At 29.8% G+C, this 25,432-nt stretch overlaps 4 protein-coding genes across 13 annotated transcripts in view; 2 read left to right on the forward strand and 2 right to left on the reverse strand.

Annotated features, from left to right (window-relative positions):
• The window catches only part of chm (lysine acetyltransferase chameau), a 28,532-nt gene extending 17,920 nt beyond the window's left edge, over positions 1–10,612 (reverse strand). For 2 of the 7 annotated variants that reach the window (XM_035874356.2, XM_085662373.1), the window contains exons 1-9: positions 9,028–9,220; positions 8,374–8,836; positions 8,038–8,301; positions 7,690–7,953; positions 7,425–7,604; positions 6,571–6,943; positions 6,187–6,481; positions 5,857–6,101; positions 5,539–5,725 (exon numbers count right to left, since the gene is read on the reverse strand). In XM_035874356.2, the coding sequence (XP_035730249.1) occupies positions 5,539–5,725; positions 5,857–6,101; positions 6,187–6,481; positions 6,571–6,943; positions 7,425–7,604; positions 7,690–7,953; positions 8,038–8,301; positions 8,374–8,836; positions 9,028–9,045 (2,289 nt within the window). In that variant the 5' untranslated portion in view covers positions 9,046–9,220. Of the gene's footprint in view, positions 1–5,538; positions 5,726–5,856; positions 6,102–6,186; positions 6,482–6,570; positions 6,944–7,424; positions 7,605–7,689; positions 7,954–8,037; positions 8,302–8,373; positions 8,837–9,027; positions 9,221–10,474 lie in introns of those variants that run through there. The other 5 variants (XM_085662374.1, XM_035874359.2, XM_035874362.2 and 2 more) reach the window with 5 other exon arrangements.
• On the forward strand, positions 9,550–11,850 carry FucTB (alpha-(1,3)-fucosyltransferase 10). Of its 2 annotated transcripts, XM_035874379.2 has the most exons (7): positions 9,551–9,885; positions 9,988–10,027; positions 10,130–10,254; positions 10,432–10,651; positions 10,780–10,969; positions 11,104–11,281; positions 11,359–11,850. In XM_035874379.2, the coding sequence occupies exons 1-7, from the start codon at positions 9,817–9,819 to the stop codon at positions 11,848–11,850; spliced, it is 1,314 nt and encodes a 437-aa protein (XP_035730272.1). In that variant the 5' UTR covers positions 9,551–9,816. The 2 variants fall into 2 exon arrangements, with proteins under 2 accessions (XP_085518501.1, XP_035730272.1); XM_085662375.1 differs by lacking the exon at positions 10,780–10,969 and having other exon boundaries at positions 9,550–9,885; positions 11,217–11,281.
• Positions 11,851–11,898: 48 nt separating this feature from the next.
• On the reverse strand, positions 11,899–17,255 carry TBCD (tubulin folding cofactor D). The gene is made up of 19 exons (XM_035874378.2): positions 16,706–17,255; positions 16,463–16,641; positions 16,185–16,323; positions 15,921–16,107; positions 15,622–15,841; positions 15,382–15,530; positions 15,056–15,285; positions 14,850–14,989; positions 14,659–14,764; positions 14,396–14,573; positions 14,156–14,314; positions 13,881–14,084; positions 13,643–13,807; positions 13,441–13,565; positions 13,195–13,349; positions 12,921–13,119; positions 12,547–12,849; positions 12,142–12,457; positions 11,899–12,037 (listed from the first exon to the last, which is right to left on the reverse strand). Exons 1-18 carry the CDS (start codon positions 17,045–17,047, stop codon positions 12,176–12,178), a joined length of 3,462 nt encoding a protein of 1,153 aa, XP_035730271.1. The 5' UTR covers positions 17,048–17,255; the 3' UTR covers positions 11,899–12,037; positions 12,142–12,175.
• Positions 17,256–17,800: 545 nt separating this feature from the next.
• LOC118445364 (uncharacterized) lies at positions 17,801–25,019 on the forward strand. Of its 3 annotated transcripts, XM_035874734.2 has the most exons (22): positions 17,802–17,857; positions 17,930–18,076; positions 19,060–19,170; positions 19,249–19,443; positions 19,592–19,710; positions 19,813–20,065; positions 20,168–20,380; positions 20,478–20,656; positions 20,768–20,977; positions 21,160–21,319; positions 21,392–21,466; positions 21,551–21,886; positions 21,979–22,138; positions 22,217–22,422; positions 22,543–22,690; positions 22,801–22,994; positions 23,067–23,204; positions 23,277–23,373; positions 23,539–23,615; positions 23,685–23,868; positions 24,115–24,281; positions 24,475–25,017. In XM_035874734.2, exons 3-22 carry the CDS (start codon positions 19,123–19,125, stop codon positions 24,631–24,633), a joined length of 3,318 nt encoding a protein of 1,105 aa, XP_035730627.1. In that variant the 5' UTR covers positions 17,802–17,857; positions 17,930–18,076; positions 19,060–19,122; the 3' UTR covers positions 24,634–25,017. The 3 variants fall into 3 exon arrangements, with proteins under 3 accessions (XP_035730628.1, XP_085518624.1, XP_035730627.1); XM_035874735.2 differs by having other exon boundaries at positions 17,801–18,076; positions 24,118–24,281; positions 24,475–25,019; XM_085662498.1 differs by having other exon boundaries at positions 17,801–18,076.
• The last annotated feature ends 413 nt before the right edge of the window (positions 25,020–25,432 follow it).

The raw sequence follows: 25,432 nt of genomic DNA on the forward strand, positions 1-25,432 counted from the left end.
TGAACCTTCAAACGTTGGATCATCGCGTTTCCCTGGAAACGGCGTCGAACGATTTCCTCTTTTCCACGTTCCTCTCGGACGTTCTTCTTTATCGACGTACGGTATATATGCCGATTTTTTTCTTCGGTTCAATAACCCCTCCCTTCCCCGCCTCCGCCGCTGCCACTACCATCAAACAAACGTTTTCTTAATAAATCCTTTTCTTTATTTTACATCCTTTTAATTACCATCGATTTGATCGACTTATTTACAGCTCACGAAGCCCGTATTAGAAATAAATCGTTTAAATGAAAATATATATATATATATATATATATATATATATATATATATATATATATATATATATATATATATCACGGAATCGCTGAGGCGATCAATGTAGTCTTGTTGTCTCAGTCACTTTTCGACAAGAGTCTCTTACACCTCAGACACAACACCTTTTCCTTTTTTTTTCTTTTTTTCTCTTCTTCTTCTTCTTCTTCTTCTTCTTTCTTTAGATCCTGTCTGGGATACTTGTAAGAGGAGACGAAGTCGTCTCGTTTACGCGGAACCTGCCTCACACACCAATGTAGAATCTTCTCCTCCTCCACCTTCTCCCCCACTTCCTCCTTCTTCCCTTCTTCTTCTTCTCCAACATTCTTTACTAAGACCTCCAAGAATCCGTTTGTCTTTGGGTATAGTCTGATTTTAATTGGACTCATTAAAACTCCATACGAATCGAATGTAATTATAGTGGAATAGTTAATTGAAAAGATAAGACCCCAATTGAAGATCATCCAAAGTTTGTTCGTTTTTTTATACTTATATTTTGCAAAACTATTTAACAAAATAAAAAAGAAAGAGAGAGAGAGAGAGAGAGAAAGAAAGAGAGAAAAGGTGCAAGGATTTCAGGACCAGGACAGGTCGTTTCATCCAAGTCCTGCGAATGTTGGACTTGGCGGCCCCGAAAACCGGTTTTAAGTCTTGCCTCTGTCACGTGACATTGGGTTTCTCCTTTTCGGGAGAGTGTCCAAAGAAGCATTGCATTTTGAATATGCCATGTGCATCTCATTATTATTATTATTATTATTATTATTATTATTATTATTATTATTATTATTATTATTATTATTATTTTCTTTTTTCCATCTTCAATTTTGACTTTGACTTTAATATCGATGGCAAAAGTTATATAAGATTAGAAAAGATTTATTTTTTTGTTTCCTCATCATCCTTTTCATTCTCAAATATTGAACAATTATTCCTCTACCTTGACGTCCTTGTTAATTAACCGTATTCTTCAAATTATATATGGTCAAGTTAACATATGTGTTACAATGTCAATGTTAAACAAAATTATGTAGATGAGAAGTGATTAATTAATATTTCTGAAATAATGATATCGCGCCATCTATTTTCTTTTTATGCGAGTATTATCATTGATCGATAAAGTCAAATATTTTTTTGTAATGTTACCATCCACATTGACGTTCAAAATTGTAAATATTAAATAAATATTGCAAATACGTAAAAAAATGTATATATATATATATATATATATATATATATATATATATATATATATAAAGCGTCCAGACATAGTTTTCATAAAAATAATTCACCGTTTTATGTTAAACTTGATTTTTTTTTTAAAAATTCAATTTAATTTTACAAAAATTTGTATGTATATATCGTATGTAACGAAACAAAATGAATGTAATAATTAGGATAAACCTAATCGTTTAAAATGTTCATCTTGTGTGTGTGTGTGTGTATGTGTGTGGTGTGTAATGTGTGTATGACAGAAGAGCCATCAATGGATCATATTATTCGCAGTTAAGCGATCACGCTTCCTCAAGGTTAACGCCCACGTCACGAAAGGTCGACGCCTAGATTGCTCAGGGTCAACGCCCGGAGCAGTCGAGGTCAACGCCCTGATAATTCAAGGTCAACGCTCCTATTGCTCTCGAGGTCGCTACTGCGAAGTAATACGCGGGAAAACCATGAAAGAGGAGACTCGTATTACCAATCGTAAAAATGATGTGTTCTGAGTGAATCACTTATTTTTACTTTTTTTTTATTCGCTCTCTTTTATATACATGTGTGTGTATATATATCACAAAACTTCCTATAATTATTCTTTATTCTGTCTATATAATTTTTTTTCTAATTTTATTTTTTTTGATTCAAACAAATATGAATTTCATATTAATTAATGAAAAAGAAAAAAGTAATAAGAAAGAAAAAATTAAAATTAAAATAAGAAATAAAAATAAAATAAAATAAAATTTTGTCTCGAGTTCTTGCAAATATCGATCGAATAGGGCGTGTCTAAGATTTTCTTAAGAAGATTTAAAGCTAACAAATAAATTCTTTACATTTTCAATCGGCAATCAATAAAATATATGTATACATATATATACATATATATATATATATTATGATTAGACATAATTACATATAAATAAATAAATAAATATATATATATTTAATTGATTAGACATAAAAAAAAAATTGTTAGAAATATATCCTAATTCGATTGATTTAAATTATGTACAGATTGAAAGTTAAAAATAATTTTTATTAAAAAAATTGTATTGTTAAATATAAAGGGTAAAAAAGAAAAAAAGAAAAGAAAAAGATTTTGGACTAATTACAGTAGAATTATATATACTGTTAAGGAAGAGTAAATCTGAACAATCATAATGGGTGTGCCCTTCTCTATCTATCTCTTTTTCTCTCTTTCGACCCTTCTCTATCTCTTTTGAACGGTCTACGCGCGCGAACTTGAGCGTAAATTCGTTTCCGGCTACGGACGGGGCTTACCGGATTTCGAGCGTTTCTGAAAACTGACACACACATGCACACACACACACATACATACAGAGAGAGAGAGAGAGAGAGAGAGAGAGAGAAAGCCACATTGTGTTTGCAGACGAATAAATCTGAGAAGTGACGATGAACTGTTATTATATACTTACAAAACTTATCAAGCCTGCCGTTTTTATTCTTATTTATAAATAAATTCATTAATTAAACGATCAATAATTTAATCTCTTTTTTTTTATTCTATTTACTTAATATTTAAGATAAGTAACATTTACAATTAATGGAGACACTAATCGAATAGTTAAATATTCTTTTTGGATATCACGATTTATCCTTGTGAAAATTAAAAACATATTGTATTAAAGTAATATTTAAAGGGAATGAGAAGAGATTACAATTAAAATTAATATCAATATAATACTAATAGTGACAGTAAGATTGGTCTAATATTAAAATTAATATAACATTAATATTAACATGATAATAATATTATGTAAATAATATAATTATACCGGGGAGTGTAAAAGATATAAGATTATCAGAAAAGTTTGAATGAAGTAGAAGAACAGTAGTAAGGAAAAAATTGTGCCATCGAATTTTCTGAAGGAATCCAACAGTAGTAGTTGTGATAATAGTAGTGGCAGTAGTAATAGTAATAATAATAGTAGTAGTAGTAGTAGTAATAGTAGTAGTAGTAGTAGTAGTAGAGGAAATAATAACGAGCCCGACGTCGCAGTGCCGCAAAGGTTGACGACCCGACACGAGGCGACGCCCTCTCGCCCCTAACTCCTTCCCTAGACTCCCTCCGTCAGAGCATGGCCCTTCGGCATCCCCGTTGCAGTCGACGCAACCACCCCTCTTCTACCTCCAACACCGCCGCCGGGCTGATAGCGTACGCTACGTACGCTAGCCACGGCCACCACCCCCACTGATACATCCCCTTCCCTCCCTTTACCTATCCCAGCCGTCGCTACTGCTACCACCACCACCACCACCACCACCACCACCACCACCACCACCACCACCATCACCACCACCACCACTATCACTACCAGCTTCAGCAGCAACCACTACCATTACCCCGACCGACTGTCTGGCCAGGGTCGGGGTCGTTGAACGTCTATAAAGATTTTGACTTGGCGTTGCTACTGCTACTGCTACTGCTGATGCTCCTGGTGCTGTTGCTGCTGATGCTACTGCCACTACTACTACTACTATTACTACTACTACTACTACTACTATTACTACTACCACTACTACTACTACTACTACTACCACTACTACTACCACTACTACTACTACTATTACTACTACTACTGCTAGTACTACTACTAACTCCTATAATTCTTGTTACTGCTGCCACCTTTACCTCTGCAGAAAGTGTAGGAACCTACGAGGAGGTACGCCCTTTTATACAGGGTGTACCATTGAAAATTAGATTTCTAAAGAGAAAGAACAAATTAGATTCATCGATCCGATTCTTTTTCTCATGAAAATTTATGAGATTAAATTTATAGAAGATATATCTAAAATAATTTTCTTATCTGCGATGAGATATTGTTCTTTTCGGAAATATAAAGATTTTGAATCATTAGAGAAGTGTCTGTAATTCATCAGGAATAGTATTATATCCATGAGAATCGTATTGATTCCGAAATGTAAAACTTCATCAACCCTTCCCAGCTATGGTAGGTCGCGAGCCCAGTCGGGGTCAAAGGTCGATGAACGTCTGCAAAGATTTCGACCCTACACTCTCGATATATATGTACGCGAGCGCGTATGTGTGTGTGTGTGTGTGTGTATGTATACACACATCGTTTAGGTCGGAAAACCACCCTTGTAGACTTCTCATTGGACTAGTACGTTTAAGTAGTCAAATACGAATATGATCAGACATTAATGTGACTCAAAGGAAAAATAGATACTATATTACTGCTTTATTAAATTCATTTCACATTTTATTGTTTATGAGCACTTTGAGTATAATCAAATGAAAGTAATAAAAATCCGATTTTTTATGGCATACTCGAAGAAAACAATTTCCTACACGCAAACTCAATGATCGTAGAAATGTACTTAACGATGCAATTTAATAGACTTTACTAATCTTACAATCAAAATGATAATGCAAAGGGGTTCACTGAACTCGGCATTGAATTCATTGATTAATAATAAAAAAAATATAATTCTTTCTCTAAAAAGATAAATTTAAGGAAACTTAAGAAATATGTTTTGCATATGTAAATCGAATAAATTCGTGCCTTATCTCGATTAGAATGATGATACTACAATCTTATTCGATCCACGTTTGAGAAAATAGATTAGAAACCTGCCAAGTGTACCTTTAAGGGTAGTAGAAAATTCCGGAACGTCTGGGGATGGTAGAGAGAGAGGGAGAGAGGGAGAGAGAGAGAGAGAGAGAGAGAGAGAGAGGGAAAGAGGGCGTTTTCCCAGGGTCAAAGGTCACTCAAGATTTATAGAGACTTTAACTTCGAATTTCGAAAAGGAGATCAAAGATTCATACGAATTTATCCTATTTATCAAATATTCTATCAAAATGATTGGTTGTATATTTAACTATTAAAAATGATTCCTATTAATCATTAAATAAACGTCAAAATTTCTATTTTGCATATCTATGAAATAAATTGCATATGTCTTAATTAATAAAGTAATTCTTTAAGTGTAAAATAATAAATAAAAATAAGTAGAGTGTTTGCGACTTACCTTACTGAAATAACCAACTGTATGACATCCTTCAGAATCGCCTATAGTCATCACGTAGAAGAGGAATGGTTCCACGTCGTAGTAAAGAGTCTTATGATCCAAAAAGAACTTTGCTAGGAGACACAAATTTTGGCAATATTGTTTGTAACGTTTACCGTCCACTTCCCAGACGCCAATTTTATCTTTTCTGGAATGAAAAAGAAAAAAAAAAAAAAAAAAAGAAAAAAAAAACAAAAAAGTACATGTTTCAAATATATTATCACAAAGTAAAAATATCTCTTATTTTATTATGATCAATTAGCTGATATATATACCGACCTGTATACCTCATGTCCCGGTGGATGTCTCCACAAACACTTTTCTCGATGTCTTCTTAATACCTGACGACTTTTTGCATATCTCAGACAATATTCGCAAAGGTAAAGTTTAGGAGCACGACTAAATTCTTCCGGATATGGACTTTGATACCAAACTTCCATTTCCCATTTTCCCATTTCGACACAACGTGTGCCACCACTGTTTCTACCTTCTCCATCATAATCCAATTCTTTTAACTCTTTCTCCTATAATTGATAAGTTCAAAAAAAGAAAAAATAAGTTCCAAGAAGAAAAAGATTTTAGGTATAGCATATAATAGATATTGCTTACTATTTTTTCGCTGGCAATTGCTTGAGCTTCCATAAATAATTTCAGATCATAATCCGAGGTGAGATTATTTAAACGCGGTTGTCTGTCCTTTTCATTTCCAGGAAGATCGTTACCACTGTCACTCCCATTATCTTCCCCGGTGTGAGGCTTCCATTTGTTTCTCATTTCTTTAACTTTAAGTTGATAATTACGTTGCTCGGTTGTCTGATGTCCTCCTTTAGGTGATTTTTTAGCAAGATTGCCTATCGATTTCTTTCGTTCTTCTTCCCTTTTCTTCCTTTCCTTGTAGAATTCTCTACAATAATTAATAATACAAATATAATATCGCACAATGTGTATATTACGATACGAAGAAATGATAGATTCCTTTTTATCTTTACTTACATGCAATTTTGTGGCGTAGTATTGTGATACAAAGGACAAGCTTCCAAGGTAAAATGCGTGTCCAGTTTTCCAGAAAGATGACCTCGGGAATCGCAGCATGCTGCCAATGGACATTCTCTTTCTTTGGTAGTACGTGTGCGATTATAAGAGTTTTGTCCGGTTCTATTAGCGACCGTATTAGATCCAGTACTGCTCTGTGTCGTTCTATTCACTGCGGATGATGAATGTCTAGCGCCCTGACCAGGACCAGCACGCTTAACTGGCGACTTGCTCGTACTTCTCTTGCTTTCAGCTACTCCCGACAAATCACACCGGATCAGTGGAATTTGCAGGATACGTTTACGCTCTATCGTTTCCGTACCTGAGAACCATACTGCCGCCATAAGCAAAAAGACTGTATCTGCATCTTAGGACACCTTGGACATGTTAGTTTTCAATACAAAAGATCTCTCTCCCATTGATCAGCAGAATCCTACGAGCCATTTATATATGTCCAATTCATCCATCCATCCATAACCGCAAATACTGCTTTTTTGTGTTAAGGTGGCAGCATAGAGTCCTATATATTCACTCCCTGCATAAAGTACCCTTCTCTTTCTCAAAACTATACATGCTTTTACAAAATAATCTACCCCTTTTATGTACTCTTCAATTAATTTAAATAATAATTTAAGGAACATGCTCTTAAAGATTGATAGGGAAAAGCCCAAAATATTCTTTAGTACTTAAGTAATCGATAAGAAAGTTAATAAACAAACCATTATGATAGAATAAAAACTAATATATACAGAATACAACTAAAATTAGAAAGTAATCGTCAGTTGGTAATGCACTATAATAAATAATATGTCCACCTGTATCCGATTCTGAGTCACTAGCAGCTTTTGCTTGCAGTTGTAATAGCTTGCTTCCTTTGCGAGTTTGTAACTTCCTTTTGCCTTTAACCGTTCCTTTAGAAGAACTCACTTCTATATTGTCATCCATTTCTTTATCACTGCCTGATGCATCCCCATCATCCTCACTTTTTATTCTACCTGCATGTAAATATATATATATACATGTATATGTATATAAATTAAAAATATTCAGCAATTAAATTATATGAATCACAATATATACCTTGTCTCTTCGTACATTTTAAAGGTTTAACTGGTGCTACTGTTGCTGACGGTCTTTTTGGTTGTGTATTTGTAGTGATATTCTGTGTAACAGGTGGTGGAACATCCTTCTTTTTAGGTTGAGATTGCGGACTAGTAACGCTTTCCGAGGAATCAGAATCGCTACTGCTATCTGTTGAACCAGAGGAACCTGATCCGCCCGAACAGCTCTTTGAACTGGCCGAGCTATCTGACTTTTGGATTTGCGGAGTTTTAGCAACTAGCGCTGTGATCAGTGAAAAATCCATTTGAAAATTTTTCTCTTAAAATACAATAGCAGTAAAAGTAAATATAAATATTCATAACTTACCAGGTCTTGATGGTATGGTAGGTTTTATTTTGGGCTCAGCAGTTTTTATTTTAGGTGGAGCTTTTGCACATTTTACAGTATTGTTCGCTGCTTTTATCGCATTTATTTTTGGTGGAGAAGCATTGTCACTTTCACTACTATTTTCAGGACTAAATATACTCTTCTTTTTTAATTTCTTTTGTACCGGTTCCGATGTAATTTTCGTAGACTTATCCGCTACTTTCATATTTGTTCCTGAAGGCCCTGAAGTTTTATCAAATAAAACTATTACATTTTTCATAGTATAATATATTAATCAATAAGATATATAAAATCTTTAGGATTATTAAATTTTACCTGAAAGTTTGGTTTGTTTATTGCTTGGCTTTGCAGCTGGTATATTTTTATGTTGGGCAACATTAGATGCTGGTTTAGTTGGCGGTTTTTGAACTTTAACTACAGGTGCTACAGTAGCAGTAGCTTTAGGTTTGGCAGGTAGTTTTCTTTTCACAGATTTGAGCTTACTAGGTGATTCTTCAGATTCAGATGAATAAACCACTGGTCTAGACTTAGGTTGTACTTTCTCCTTGTTTTTATTTTCTGCCGTAGTAGTAGGAGTTGGCTCAGTTTTAGATTTGACATGTCTTGCGGCTGGAAACGGTACCTTCTTTTTAGATCTTTCCGAATCAGATGCCTTTTGACTATTAATAGAACTGCTGGAGTTTTCTGAATCAGACGAACTAGATTCACTGCCAGAACTTGAGGAACTACTGGATGAAGAGCCAGAGCTCGAAGATGAAGTAGATTCCGAGCTAGTAGTCTGTGTTGATAGAAAACAAAATTATGTACAACTTAAATAATTGTTATAAATTATAAAATGTTAAATATTATTTACATTCTATTTGCTTTTCATCGTTCGATAATGTTAACAGCAAGTATTAACTATGAAAAAAGGGATAATAATAGTATCGCACAAAACAATGACATAATTTGGTAAACATAAAAACTTACTTTGCGTTTTGGCGTCATTTCTATGATGTTATCTTTCTAATGAATTTGAAAAATCATTAAATATCATTTCTTTTGTAAATTCTACGAGTATACATTCACGAAAATGATTTATATTTTCGATATTATTTCGCGCAAAATAATGATATTATCGTTAAGTATACATAGAAAATACTTCACATTAACCGTATATTAGTTAAATCATAGTGATGCCACTCCATTATATGTTTTGTTCTATAGAGAAATGATACTCATCCTTCATTTTCTCTCATTCATATATGTGAAATATTTAAAAATAAATATTTTAATATATCAAATATTATTTTATTAATTTATTATTTTATTCTCATTTTATATGTAAATTTCAATTAAAAAGAGAATAATATTTGAATAATACGTAATGGACAGCCATCTTGGTACTGAAGTTTCCTCGAAAAAATACTAGAGGCACTGTACGCACAATATTCATTTTCATATTATGACATATTCTCATCTATACACATAGAAATGTAATAAAATGTTTTGACAACTTGTCAAAATAAAAAAAATGTCAAAAATATGATTCTCTCTTAATTGGCTTTTAACTTATTTTTTATTATACCAAAGGAATGTAGAAAATTAATATAATAATAAAATATGTGTATAGTTAAAAATAGTGTAAAATTGTGTGATATCATAACAAATTATGATCTGTCTTTTGTGTCAAGACAAAAAGAGAATAAATGAATTGATGATACATTAATATATATTTACTTTCTTAATTTTAATTTTTTTTTTTTTTTTTAAGAAGAAATGATCTATAAAATACGTACTTTATTTAAATATATATTTATATTGGGCATTCTTCTTTTATTAATTCAGGTACGCATATGTGGATGAATAAATTATCCATTGGCTTTGTATTTTAAAATGAAATAATAAAGAAACGTATTAATAATACAAAATTGATATTTTCATTTTCAGTTATTTTTATTTCATAATGCCAAACTTTTAAACGAAGATGGTAATCTATTATGTGTATATGTGTATATATATATATATATATATATATAGCTCTTTTCACTGTATCAATATAAAAAAAAAAATTGATTATATATTTATACAGATAAAAATATACCTGTGATATTGTGGTGGACACCTTTTGGTAATAACGGATTGACCAAAATATGTGGATACAATAAATGTTATTTTACATATAATCGTACATACGAAAATAACTCTCGACTAAAAGTATTATTTGTATATTATTGTTACTTTATATACAATACAAAGCTCTTATTAAATGAAAAATACATTAGTCTCTGATTTTAATTTAATATATATTAAATAATAAAGAGAATTTAAATTAAGTATAAATAATAATAATAATAATAATAATATATATATATATATATTTTTTTTTTCCAGGCCATTTTATTTTACGGAAGTAATTTTCAAATTAATGATTTACCAAAGTGGAGATCTGCATTTGTGCAATGGGGTTTGATCCACGAAGAATCTCCTAGAAATAATCCTATATTCGTACACTACAAAGCTTTAAATCTTTTTAATTATTCCTCAACGTTTAGTAGATTCAGTAATGTACCACTTTATTCCATCGATCTACCCAATGAAGAAGAACTATTAGGTATATATATATATATATATATATATATATATATATAGATATATACATATATATACACACACATATATATATATATTTATATGATAAAAAATTTATGCTTTTATTATAATACTTATGTGGGATTGTAGGAAAGAAATATTTTGTATCGACTAAAGAAAAAACAGATTTAATCGAAAACGAAAACTTCGCACCATTATTGTATATTCAATCGGATTGTAATACTGCAAGTAATAGAGACTCATATATTTTAGAATTAATGAAATACATTAAAATTGATTCTTATGGTTCATGTATAAATAATGCTCGCCTAAACGAAAGGTATATATACATATACATATACATACACATATACATATATATATGTACGTATGTATGTATATATTGTTATAAGGTTAAGATTTATAAGAAAAGAATACGTACATTTAATTGTGCTAATATCGATTTATATCCAGGTTAAAAAGTAATTATTTAGATAAATTAAATAGCAATGAGTTTCTATCGTTTGTGGCAAAGTATAAATTTACATTAGCTTTTGAGAATGCTATTTGTAATGACTATATTACAGAGAAACTTTGGAGACCACTTGTCGTAGGATCTGTACCTATTTATTATGGATCTCCTTCATTCAAGGTAAATGTTTATAAATATTAAAAATTTATTTACTTTATGTCAAATATTATAATGAATTTTTTATTGTTAATTTATAGGACTGGTTACCAAATAATAAGTCTGCAATTTCAGTATTAGATTTTTCTGAACCTAGAGAATTAGCAAATTTTCTATTTCATCTTTTAAATAATGATATTGAATATGAAAGATATTTAATTCATAAAATAGGAAGAGAAGAAGAAAGATTAACGAATAAACGATTATTAGATGTATTGAAAAAGAAGTCTACGAAAGATGCACATAATTTTGGTTATTACGTAGAAGAATATGAATGTTTCGTTTGCAAACAAATACATAATACTCAAATTAAAGAAGAAATAAGTATTGTTTCGAAGAAACATTATGATTGCCCTTTACCAATAAATTTATTATCAGGTAAAGCCGATGAAAATAATTTTTGGGTAAATCAATGGAACTTAGAAAAATGTGGGGCAAAATTGTTAGAACATTATGTATTAAATAATATAACTATTGATATTAAAAAGTATGATGTTGAAAAATTTGAATTATATAACAAAAATAATTGTTAAAGAATTATTCATATATTAATTATGTACAAATTATGACTGCTTTATTCAGTATAATAAATTTGAAAAGATAAGAAAGAAAGAATAAAATAAAGTTCCTTACGGTTGTTGATGCTTGATGAATGAAAATATTCTATTATTTCTGTGTCTTGCAAAACAGGAATGTTTTATTTTAAGCCTGTATTGAGATCTATATATGTAATTTGGTGTTGATTAGATCATTACTCGAATTAATTAAACTTACATTCAAATCTGTATAATGTTAAATCGTATAATAGAAAATAAGTAATTCACCTGAGTATTAGTATTTGTATATTAAAAGTATCTATTAATTTGCAAATTTAGCCTGTAAAACTGGTGCAGGCACTTTCATTAATTCACACAGATGATTTCTTATAGGCCTTAATTCAGTAACTGATTGTTCCCAATCTGTACCATTTAATTCTGTCAATATACTTCCTAAGTCTTCCTCGGATAAATCCATTTCTTCTCCGTAAAGCGTTAATGCTTCATAAGTACGTATAGCTGTTACTTTGCGTAAACATTTATATTTGTGGCATAAAAATATACTTAATTGACAAAATGCTCTTTTTCCTATAAAGCCATGCACCTATAAATAATTAAATTTATAAGATAATATTAAATTGTAAATATCCTTTTGAATAATAATCATCATTTTACAAGGATTTATTAACAAACCTGTAAAAGTTGACAAAAAACGTTTATACTACTAATTAGCATTTTTGTGCTGGTTGTATATTTTATTTCTTGTTTCAATAGCAATAATATACGTTCAGGTATATCACTATCTGGATCATCTAAAATTATTTGTATACAGCCTGAACTTAATAATCTATCCAAAAATGCTAAAATTGAAGTAATCATTCTTTCATTCTTATGGCTCTCTTTGAAAATATTGACCATTTTGTCACATAAATCTCTCAGACTTTTTTCATCTATTTCTTTCAAATAAGTGAATAAAGCCACACTAGAGTACTTGACCTATATAATATAAAAATTAAATAAGAAGAGTAATTTTGAATTTTTATAATCTATTTTGTTGTATTACTTACTAAAGATTCACTTAAACCACCAACACTGAATATAATTCCTCTCAAAAGATTCATAGTATAAGGTGGGAATTCCAACATTTTTATGAATCGTGGAAATGTTACCGATTCCATTCTCCATTCTATATTATTTTTACATTCGCTCAAAGGAAATATATTTTTAAGTTCAGAATGATATGGTATATTTGGAAGTGGAGGTTCGCTGATGTATGAAGAAAAAAGAAAAAGAATATAATTATTATAGAATTATTGAATGTAAGAAATGTGTATGACTGACCTATGAATAAGAGCACTGAAAACAATGCCAGCTTGAGCACGAATTCCATCTATTCTTTCGACAGCTTGTTGAGCAATACCACCAATAATATTTGTCATTAATGATTCATTTAGCAAATATAATAAGTTAGCTTGCAGAACTAAATTAGTGAGCACCTTAAAAGAAAGAAAAATTATTTTAACTGATATTATTATTAATAATAATAATAATAATAATAATAACACAGGCATATTATATTGTGCTCACGTGTAAACCAGTCATAGCTGCTTCTCGTACCCAAGCACCTATATCTCCACGGCTATCTATCGTATATTCCTTTAGAGCAAATAGATAACAATTATATATTTGAGGAGCGAATACTTGCCACACATCTGTAAAAATTATAAAACATTATTGAAAGTACACTATCTAATTTCACATTAATCAATTGTTTATTAAACATACTTACCTGCCTCGTTAATATTTAACGTTTGTATTATCATTGTCAAAGAATGTAATGCTTCTTTCCTACTCTCCGCCCATTTTAATGTATCATCTGATATACTTGTACATTGAATTAATGCTTCTATAATATCCTTTACTCTTGACTTTTTTATAAAAAGAGGAAAATGTCCTATCAAAATAGAAACTGTATATATCCGTTTGCTACGCGTACATTAACATTTGAATAAATCTTATTATCTCACCTACTGCTTGTGCAAATCCTATTCTAACCACTTGGCTACTCGATTTCAAATTGTCTAAATAACGATTTACTACGGTATTACAAATAATTGGATCCATGTTTGTGTAATATTCGGTAAAAAATTCTGTATGTGCTTCTGCAGCTTTTAACTTGACTGCAGATACCTCGTGACTTAAACATTCCTCCAATAAATTCTGCCAATCGTCTTTAAAATGAAATTCATATAAATAATTTATAATTTAAATAATTAATAAAATTATTCTATTAATGGAATACCTATAATATTAGTGCAGTGAATAGGAAAATGAACGATCGAGCATTTCTTTATGAATACGGCGCAAGCTTGCTTCATCAGTTCTCCGCCTAGACCTTTAAATTGACCTCGTTTTTGAAACGTACATATTACACTTTTTATTTCATCGACAGCTGAGGATTCTGAAACACGAAATGGTTTCATTTATTTTCAAATCTTATTATTATAATTAATATATTATAATTTCATGTTAGAGGATTAACCAATTATTGTTTCGATTTTTTTCCCAAAATGATTATACAGAGCTTCTAATATTTCTGCAATAGATAATACTGCTCCATGTCTAACATTTAAATCAATTGAATTCAACATATCCAATAAATTTGTTATTACTATTTCTATCATATATTGTGGATCTGCTGGTGTTAAATTAAACAGAGCCTGAAATAAAATGTTGGATATTAAATAAAATATAAAAATAGATATAACGTGATAAAATTATAATCATATTTTATCAGATCATTACTTTAGCTGATAATTCTCTAATTGCAGTATCCCAATGTGTAACCTTCCTTGTAACCAAATGTTCGATCAAAGCTTTGGTATATTCTTCATATTGAGCAATGTGTACACTAAAAAGTATTATGTTATATTATATTATATTATATAACAAAAAGAAAATAGAAATTTGAATGTTCTTACAAATGAGAAATATACCTTATTTTAAGAAATGCATGACTTCGCACGCCTACTTCAAAATAATCAGCTACAGTCAATATATCTATACCATGAGGAAAATTTCCTTGTCTTCCAACGTTTTCTTGAAATGCTGCCGAAGCTGCGCGTCTACAGTTTATCTGTAAATATAAATTCATTTAGAACTTTCTCGTTCAATTTAATCGACAATAAAAAAATATCTTTACCTCTCTGTCAAAACACGTTACTACTAATAAAGTAGCTGCTATTTCCTTTACGTAAGGTTGAAATACATCCGGATCATATGCTCTAGGAAAAGACCAACAAATGTAACATGCTGAATCTCTGATTAAATAACCAATTGAACCATAAGCTCTTGGTTCGTCAAAAACAAGTGCTTGAAGTACCACGGGAATCACGTCACTTAAACGATGAGGTAACAATAAACCGCGTCTTCCTGAAATGTATGTGATGCACATGTTAGTTAAAGTAATAAAATAAATGTAAAAAAAAAAAAAAAGATGTAACCCAATATCTAATTCTTAAATCTTACCTAATTCTGCTAATGCTAAGCAACCACCATGCCATGCAGAATCTGATTCACGTCCAGAAAAGAGATTTAATACAAATCCTACGACATCGTCTGCTAAGTCTACTGGTAATCTGGCTGTTATTCTACCAATACCTTTTGCAGCAGACCACCTACCATCGATAATAGAGTAATAATTTGATTAAAGTTAGAAATAAAACAAAAAGTATAATAATATAATTGTTTTTATTATTCTTTGGATACCTAATAGTGATGGCTTTATCTCTAAGACCTTGAATTAAATGTTCAATAATATCCTCTATAGCTGGTGGTATTTCTTGATCTTCATTATCATTTAATATGTTCTCCTTATTATCAATGCTTTCAGTGCCATTGTTTTTATTTAAATTTGGCAACAAACTAATCGGTCTATTCATTCTTTGATATCTCCAAGATGCTAATTTTGTTCTTAATAACACAAAACCTAAATATATGAAATGATATTAGGTTAATAACAAAGAATTATACAATAATTTTTAGAACTTTCAAATATCATATATTACCAATGCGTTGCACAACTTTCATCCCAAATTTTCTTATAAGATCTGCTGGATTATTACTCAATTGTAATTTGGAAATTTTTTCAAAAAGCATTGTGCTGTACGGCCGTACATCTTCTCGTGCACCGTGTTTTAATATTGAAGCTATTACAGCTAAAGGTCCATGTCTTAAAGGATCATTTTCAACAGACTACAATAAATATAAATAATTTTAGATTACAAAACTAGTAAACATAAAATTATAAGTATGACCATAATATTATGTACCTTTAAACACCATATTATCATTTCTTCGAGATACAGTTTTTTCACATCTGATCTTGTCAAAAAATTAGCTATTAAAAATACTGCTGCTACGGCACATGCATCCTTCGATAAACAATATAATTTGCATACTTTCATAATCCTAAAAGAAATATACAATAGTATATTTATTGGCTCATTAAATACTACATTTATAATAAATATAAAAATTATTCATTTCTTGCAATTGAAATTAAGCAATACCATACATAATAACATAATAATGAATGAAGTAAGAATACCTGACCATGATTGTTTGCTCTGGATCAATAGTATCAGATGTTTCTAAACGAGACAATGGAAATGGTATTTTTGAAATAATAGATAACCATATTAATAAGACATATCTTGTTTCCCATGTATCTACATCGTTTGGATCTTGTTTCTCTAATAGACGTAATACGGGTAAAAGGTCTGCAACCTAGATAATAATTATATTAGATATAATCTATAATAAAAACTAAAATATATAATAAAATAAATACCTCATGAGGAAGATATGTAACAATCTTTTTGTAAGTCTTAACAGACATAATAATAAACAGATACTTGAAAGCATTGTGTTTCATACTTTCTGTAGAATTATCATCTCTGATAATCGAAAGTAAAGACTCTAAAATATTTTCAAGATATGGATCAAGAAGTTGACGTTGATCTTGATACTGTGACAAAATGAAATTAAAGCGATCTCTGTTTCTTTCTGTAAGACTTGGAGATAAGTCTGTTTTTTTTATATCCTTGATCAATTCGTTTACTTCGTCTACTTCTTTGAAAGCACTAAAACCACAACCTATACTTTCTGGATCTGGACAATCATTTAGCACCATTTTGGTTATATATCTTTAATATTCTCTTTCACTCTTGATTAATGTATAATATTAAACGAAATCAAGATCATCCCTTATATATTTTATATGTATTTTAAATATTGTCATGCATATCAAATCTACAAAAAAATTATTATTGCGCAAAACCGGTTATATGACAACAAAAACACAATTTGACAGATCGACGAATATCTGTTCAATAGAAACAATAAAAGGAGTATACTTAGGCTTAATTTTCATAAAACTGACTGACTGACTAGAAATTGGATTATTTTGTAAACCAGTCTTTCTATATGCCATAGACTATGTAATACTGATAGAGGACAATTGCATTAAGCAATATATATATATATATGGAGGAGAACTAACACAGGAGCCATCTGCAGTGAAATCATGATACTAATTTAAAATTTCTAAAGAATTTAATTAAAAATTCGTTCTATTTCCGTCATCTAATTTCACTTTTTTACTTACACGATTAAACAATATTAACAATTTTTATTTAAAAATAAATTAAAATTTTGAATGAATTTTTGTAGATGTCACTAATGACAGTATGGTTGAAAACAATGACAACGCGATTGGATGGGACCTTACTTTTGTCAAGATTTAACCAATCAACATGAAAGTTTCGAATAAGAAAATTCACAAAATACAAATATATATATTTATATATGTACATATATATATATATATACACACACAGACACATATGCATAATATGTTCCAATGCGCATGTGAATTGGATGCGTAGTCTAGAGAAATGTGGTCAATTTCCCAGTCTGTGCCTCTGTGGTGTTTGTATAATAGGTTACACTATATCCGAATATGACATTTGTAACTTGTAAATATTATTTATTTTATCCAAATAATTTCACTTAGGTGTCTGAACTGATTAATAAATATTTCGATTCACCGAGGAAGTGTGTGTTATTTATTAGTTAATGTGAGGTTATGATAAGAAAATTGACTCGCGCTACATCCTGTGTCCAATGTTTACTATTAAACAATTCTTAAAGAACTTTAAAGGTAAATCATTCTTTATTACATCTTACGTATATGTAATAATATATTTTATTGTTTAATCTTTCCTTTAAAATTTACATAACCTCCTATTTAGTGTGCCTGCTTGTTTTGACATTTAGTTAGATTCGAACTGTAATGAGAGTGGATAGTGAGACGATTTCTACGATTAGTTTAAGAGAATTTAAAAAAAAATATCTTTTTTTATGAATGTTGTACGATAACAAAAACAATCGCGATTTTTATCATATTTAAAAAAATATATTATTTATTTGTTAATATAGTAAGATTATTTGTTTTATAATAATGAAGATAAACTATACTATCGCAATAGTTTTACCAATAAATAAAAAAATAAAATGTCTATCAGTAAATAGACATTTAATATTTCAGAAATATAATTAAAACTATTAAAATTCATGTTTAGTAATATATGAAATGTATAGAAGATAACAATTAACATGATTATACCCCTTGAAAATTCTGTTATTATGAATGCATTTTTCCAAGAGATTTATTACATGAGAAATTAAATTAGATTTGTTTAAATAATAATAAATACTTAAAAAAATCTTTTACATATGTTATTCTCACAAAATTGAAATATATAATTACTTTTTGTTGTTTTGTATATTCCATAAAAAAAAAAAAAAAAAAAAAAAAAAAAAAAAAAAGAAAAAAAAAAGAAAGAAAGGAAAAAAAAAGAACAAAAAGAAGAAAAAGAAAACAGAAAAGAAAGAAAAAAAATAAAATATTAAAGCAAGAACAAATTTGTATTAATTTATTTTATACACAAGTCAAATATATACTATTAAAAATATCATTGTATATTAGAAAAAAAAATTGAAGTGAACTACTAAGTATATATACTTTTGTGTTTTGTTATGATTGCATGTTTGAATGATATTTTTTTATGATTCTAATGCAAAAATACTTTTTTTTTAAAAGATCTCCTATATAGTTCAGTCAATTCTAATTTCTCTTTTCAGAATGTGATGGAATATTGTCGTACCAGATATGACATTAAGTGAATTTAACATTGATAAACTACAATGATTGGTGCACCTAGTAGTTTAGAAGATGCGTGTCGGCAGGCTCAGGTTAAAGAATTTATAAATTCTTTTTCTTTCTTTGAATTCTATTAAATTTGATATTGATATAAGATATTATGCATGTAGGAAATGATAAATCATGCATCAAGATATTGGAAAAATGTACAGGGACAAAGTTCTTTAAATTTAGCGACAGATAAATTGGTAACATCACAGAAAAAGGAATATGCTCCTTCTAAGCATAGTATCCAAGCTAAATTAACAAGGCTTTATTTTGAGGAATTATCTAAATTTCCTCACGCTACACCTGACTCAGTCTTGGTATGTTTTAATTTAAAAATGATTGACAAACTTTTATGATCAAACTTTTATCAGTTAAAATATGATTTATTGTGTAATTTACTTTTCATATATATATCATGGTTATAAATTAGTAAATATTTTTTTACTTTATACAATGATTATACAGAACAATTTAGAGAATGAATGTGATCTTTTGGGACGATTAGTGCAAAGAGAAGGCTTGCACACATTAATTGTTAATCTTTATGCTGGTAATAAAGGATACTCATTAGGTGTTAGAAATAGGTATGTTGTTGTTCATATATGTTAATAATTTAGATTATACTTATATATTATCTATTGTTATCTTTATTTTATAAATGTTTGGTTCAATAAAATTGTTTTCAGTTTGGACAAGGGAAATCAGTACGAAAAAAATTCTTTACTTTCTGAAACTCAACTGATGGGTTATGAACAGGGTGAACTGCTTTCATGCATAGACAATGGCCAATTGCCTGCAATGCTAGCAGAGCAGTTAGAAACTAGCCACTCTCATTTATTCTATGATGGCTGCATAATAGCTGAAGTTCGAGATTATCGTAAAGCATTTACTCATAATAAGCCTGAAGTTCATCATGTACTCCTTAAACCTACGACACAGGTAGATAAAAATGATAAAAATGATCATATTATATCGTTTAATTTTTATAGAAAAAAGATCTAATTATGTTATTTATTAATATTCATTTTTGACAACAATTAGAGTGTACTTTCTGATGTATCAACTCTAACGAGCGGTGGAGATTGGAGTCATGAAGAAAGATTAATGCTGGAATCGCAATTAATCGCAGCTACTCAAGGACCTTTATGCTTGGATCCAAATCCTGTTCCTAGTATAGCTACAACGCGTCTCAGGCAGTCTAAACCCCTTCTTACAGATCATCAACTGATGCGTCAAGCCAAAAAGTTTTCTCAGGTATAGATAAAAAAAAAAACTTTATCTTAAATATGAAAATATAAAATTTAGTTATTGAATCCCATTACAATTCTATATTCCCTATAATTAATTATAGGTTACGGTAAACCGAAAAAGGAAATTAGAGCAACTAGCACAACCAGATGGCTTAACAATACAAGATTTAATGCAGAAACTACGTGCTAAAAGAGGATCAGTGACTAGTACTGCCTGTCCAACACCTTCCCTTGTAAATCCTCCTCTTCTTGCCCCAAGTTCACCGATTGATGTTTTAAGGTCATTGATAATATCTTCTTTACTAATTTTCATTTGATCCTACTTTCTGCTATTTAAAAAAATTATATGTATAGATATAATTATATTAAAAAAGAGAATTTTATTAATTAGATTTGCGAAAGCGTATGAGAGACCGCGAGAAACAAAAGACTGTCTGCCACAAGTTATAGAAGAGTATATATTAGAAACTGGCGGGAACCAAGGTGAAGTAGATCACATAAAGCTTTCAATTTTGCAAAGACCTTCTAATTCTGAGTACCTGGGAGAGCTTTATATGGATAAAAATCACCGAGAAGGAGAAAAAAATGGATCTGCGTGTCGGTAAGTTTATTTTATTTTATCTTTATTTATTTATGTATTTTTTGTTTTCTTTTTTCTTTTTCTTTTTTTTTTTTTTTTTTTTTTTTTTTTTTTTTTTTTATCCTAAATATCAAAATTTTAATATGAATCAGTTCATCTGTTGAATGACTTCATGCAATGTCAAATTTTTTTGTTTCCTATAGGTTCACATTAGGGACAAGAGCTTTAGCAAATCATTACATCCAACAATTTACAGAAATATTTACAGAAGAAGGTAGGAAAAATGTTCGAATAAAACATGTAGTACCAGGGCAAACGCCTCGTGTTACATGCACTCCTGGCATGCAACGAGCGCATCAACAGGTTTATATTATACTTAATATCTTCAGTAAAAATCTAAAATGATTTCTCCAACAATTTATTGACATTTTCTAGGCACAACAAGCAAAGGCAGCACAGTTAGTAGCCCAACAATTGCAACAAGCACAGTCCCAACATGTAGCTCAACAGGTTTCTTAAATGTGTTTCTATGTATAATGTGTTATAGATATGATCGATATTTACTACTATACAGATCAAAATTGTTTGTTTCAGATTTTATCACGAGCACAAGGACAATTGAATACTTTAGCTGGGCAAGTAGCATCGATGAAAGCCATGACAGAAGCTACTACATCTGTGCAAAATAATTTGGGAAACATGGATATCACAAATGTGCCTCAAGTTATTTCTCAAAATGATACTACAACTTTGAACACTGGACAACCTTTATCTAATGGAGCATGTACAGCATCTGGTTCTGTACAAATTGACACATCTACGATGTCAGTGACTGACAATAACTCATGCAATGGCTCTGGAATATTAGTTTTTCAACAAAAAACTGCTACTGCTGTCAATAATACATCATCTGCTAATGTCTCCGTTTTGGTAAGATACATAAAAATGATAAATGATAAAATATATTATTTACAATATCTGATAACGATGTATTCTAAATGAAATATCTAATATGTTTTTAGCAAGCTCAATTACAAGCAGGAACACAAAGTTGTATAACTGAAACAGTTAATCAGAATCAGAATGAAATATCTTTTAAAAAACATACGACTAATCCAGCTATAAGTGCCCTCGTTACTTCTCTTATGAACTCTGCTCAGCAATTCCAACAACAAGCTGCAGGTATGTTTTTGTTTTTCCATAACAATTGTTACTCTTTGATGACCCATAGAAATATTTGATATATATACTCCTATATAGCTAATGCTGCAGCAGCTGCAATGAATAATAATGCACAGACTACAAATAAATCGAATAATGCAGCTATTCTTAGTTTACTAAATAGTAGTCCAGCAAATATAGGACAACAAAAAGTTCAGCCACGGAGGATCTCTTTAAATGCTTCCATCCCATCTAGGGTTATTAGTCATGGCAATGTTATAAATGTGCCCAGTACTACGGGTCAGGTATGTATAATAATAATAATAATAATAATAATAATAAAAATATATATAAGTTAATTTTCTACCAAAAAAAGAATGTTATTAATTTTTACAAGACAATCAAAATTACTTTTATTATTTTAGGTAAGAGTTAGTTTAAGTTCTGCACTAACAGGACAGCTGGCTTGTAAACAGCAGCCTGTAAAAGCAACAGCTGTGAGATTAGCTAGGGTACAAGATCCTACTTCAACTCTCGGCTTATCAATGCCAGGACTCTCAGCTTTGCTTGCTGGTACGAAAAATGATTCTACATAGAAAAAATAATTCTTATCAATTTGATATATATATATATATATACACATCTTATATACAAATAATACATATAATTTTTTATTTTTATAGGTACACCATCTGCAGATAATCCAATCCCTGGTTTCAATTCTACCTCACCGTTACTTGAACGCTTAACTGCTTCTTCCAGTCAAAGTACTCAACCAGCAAGTCCAATGACTAGTCCACCACCTGCCAATGTAAATTTGCAGGGTGTAAATCTCACTAGTTTGCCTAATTCTATCAACGGACTTCAAAATGTTCAGGTTTTAAAGAAAATCTTATTTGTTTTATTCAATATAAGACAGAATATTAATGAATTATTATTTATGTAATAGGTATCATTCCCTGGCTTATCACAACCCATCACAATGTCATTGAATGTGTCAGCAACAACAGGTTCAGTTACACCTACAGGTGTCATCGTATCTCTACCTATATCATCTGCAACTAATACTTGCACTACAGTTTCCAGTGTTAGTTCAAGTTTATATATAGACATATACATATAGAATAAAGTTTCAATACTAATAATAAATTGATTTCAGATGATTGCTGCTACTGTTGTAACGACTGCCATCGCTGGAAGTACACCAACTGTAGTAATCGCGAATTCTGCTAATACTCATTTGTCATTACCAATCGGTATAAGTTCTTTATAAATCATATATCATACATATCGTTAGTATCATTAATAAAAATTATTGATATAAAATAGTAAAATTTTTGATAAGAGAAATTTACATTAATTATTAAATTGTAAATTTCAAATATTTGTAGTTGTATATAATATAATTATAATTGTTTCAGCCCAAATTATACCGTCAGGAGTAAAAGGTTTATCTCAACAAAATATACGCAGCACTAATACAGTGACTTTATCACAGGTATTGTGTAATACTCTAATATAATATTATATATTATAATAAATTTGCATGTATAATATTAATATTTAGGGTGGACAAGCAATTCAACTTATCGGATCTCAAAGGCCTCGACTTAATCATATGGCTCGTCAAGTACAGCCAAGCCAAGTTAAATCGACTGTTTTACCAAATCAATTAGTAACAGTAGCTAAAACAGTAACAGCAAGTCAGTTGATATTATCTGGCAACAAGCAAGTGTTAACTCCTATAATGGGTAAGTGATCTATATAAAATTAATAGACAATTGATATAATATTTCTTTAACACGTTCTCTAGCAATATCAGATTTTGATTTAAATATGAATAAACACAAAGCATGACTTGTAATAAATATTTTTTTTCTATCCTATTATCTTAGAGAACGTGTTAATTCAGTTATTAAATTTATACAATATTTTTTTTCTTACAATTAACAACTATTGAATATTTTATTTTCTATTATGTTTTCTTTGTTTGTTAGCAGCCACCAAACCTGTGCTTATGGCGTCTCAAACAACGCCTTCTTCCCAAATAGTACCTGCAAACAAACAAACTTTACTCACGAAATCTTTGCATGCTAGAGTTTCTACAGGACAATGTAGTCAACAAACACAAAGTCTTGGTATAACTACGCTATCTCAACAGCAAGTATGTATATATTTTGATCATTTATCAAAATAATTCATTTAATAATCGTTAAGTTAATATTAGGAATTTTACTGTTTTATTTATTTTTGTGATAAAAATTAAGAAAAGAAAAAAGATATATTACTTTCTTTCTTTCTATTCTTTTTCTAATTATTATGATTTGTTTTTTAATTCTATACGATGAAATCCGTAGTTACAGAGAACTGTGGTAAAGCCTGTACAGTTGCAACAATTACAACAATGTTTAGCCACTCAACATAAAGTGGCCGTTGCAGCTGCCAGCTCGCAAAACAGAACGCAAATTGAAAATCAGAGGAATTCTGCATCAACTCCCGGAGACGATGCTGTTTGAAAATGTTGCAAATATTAACATTTTCTCCTGTTACATTTAATAATTGAAGCCCACCTTAGAAGAAACATAATGAGGTGGTTATATGTGGTTAATACCATTTAGTTATAAATATAACTTCCACGTTACGTGTAGAATTACATCGATTAATTTCAATTTCTGTATTATCAGAATTTTATATGGGAAACTGTTCGTGCTTTACAAACAAGAAATTTATCAATCAGGCATCGCATAATATAATATATCTCGCCACAAAGAGTGCAATAATTTTTTTACTGCAAATACATTGATTTTCTCTCAAAATGTTGCTTTAAGGAAGGTTTCAATTATTGTATATATATATAACTTATACATACAATATATGATTCGTTTTATATTAAAAGGAAAAAAAAAGAAAAGAAAAGAAAAAAAAAAAAAAAAAAAAAGAAAAAATGCAATAAATATTTCATTTTTATTGATCTTTACCCTTTTTCATACCATTCTGCATTTACGATAAATAATAATTTTAACTCTAAAGTAAAAGTAACAACAGCAGTATGGTTTTGATTTCAATCGTAACATATGTATGCCTGAAAAAGATATCTAAATGCTATTGTTTATTATAGTACCATAACAAAATTGGTAACTGTTTGCATATATGATGTACGAAAAATCACATGATAAAAATAAGCTTGATCTGTTGTATACTTCGATCTATCATCCCACATGCTGTGCCTACATGTTATATTTTTCACTATAGAACTTTTACCGATTCCTTACAAACTTGTATATATAACAAACATAAAACGTTTTATTTAATTAT

This window comes from Vespa mandarinia, chromosome 18 (assembly GCF_050613455.1).
Source record: "Vespa mandarinia isolate Hongniang chromosome 18, ASM5061345v1, whole genome shotgun sequence".
In the NCBI taxonomy this organism is placed as follows: domain Eukaryota; kingdom Metazoa; phylum Arthropoda; class Insecta; order Hymenoptera; family Vespidae; genus Vespa; species Vespa mandarinia.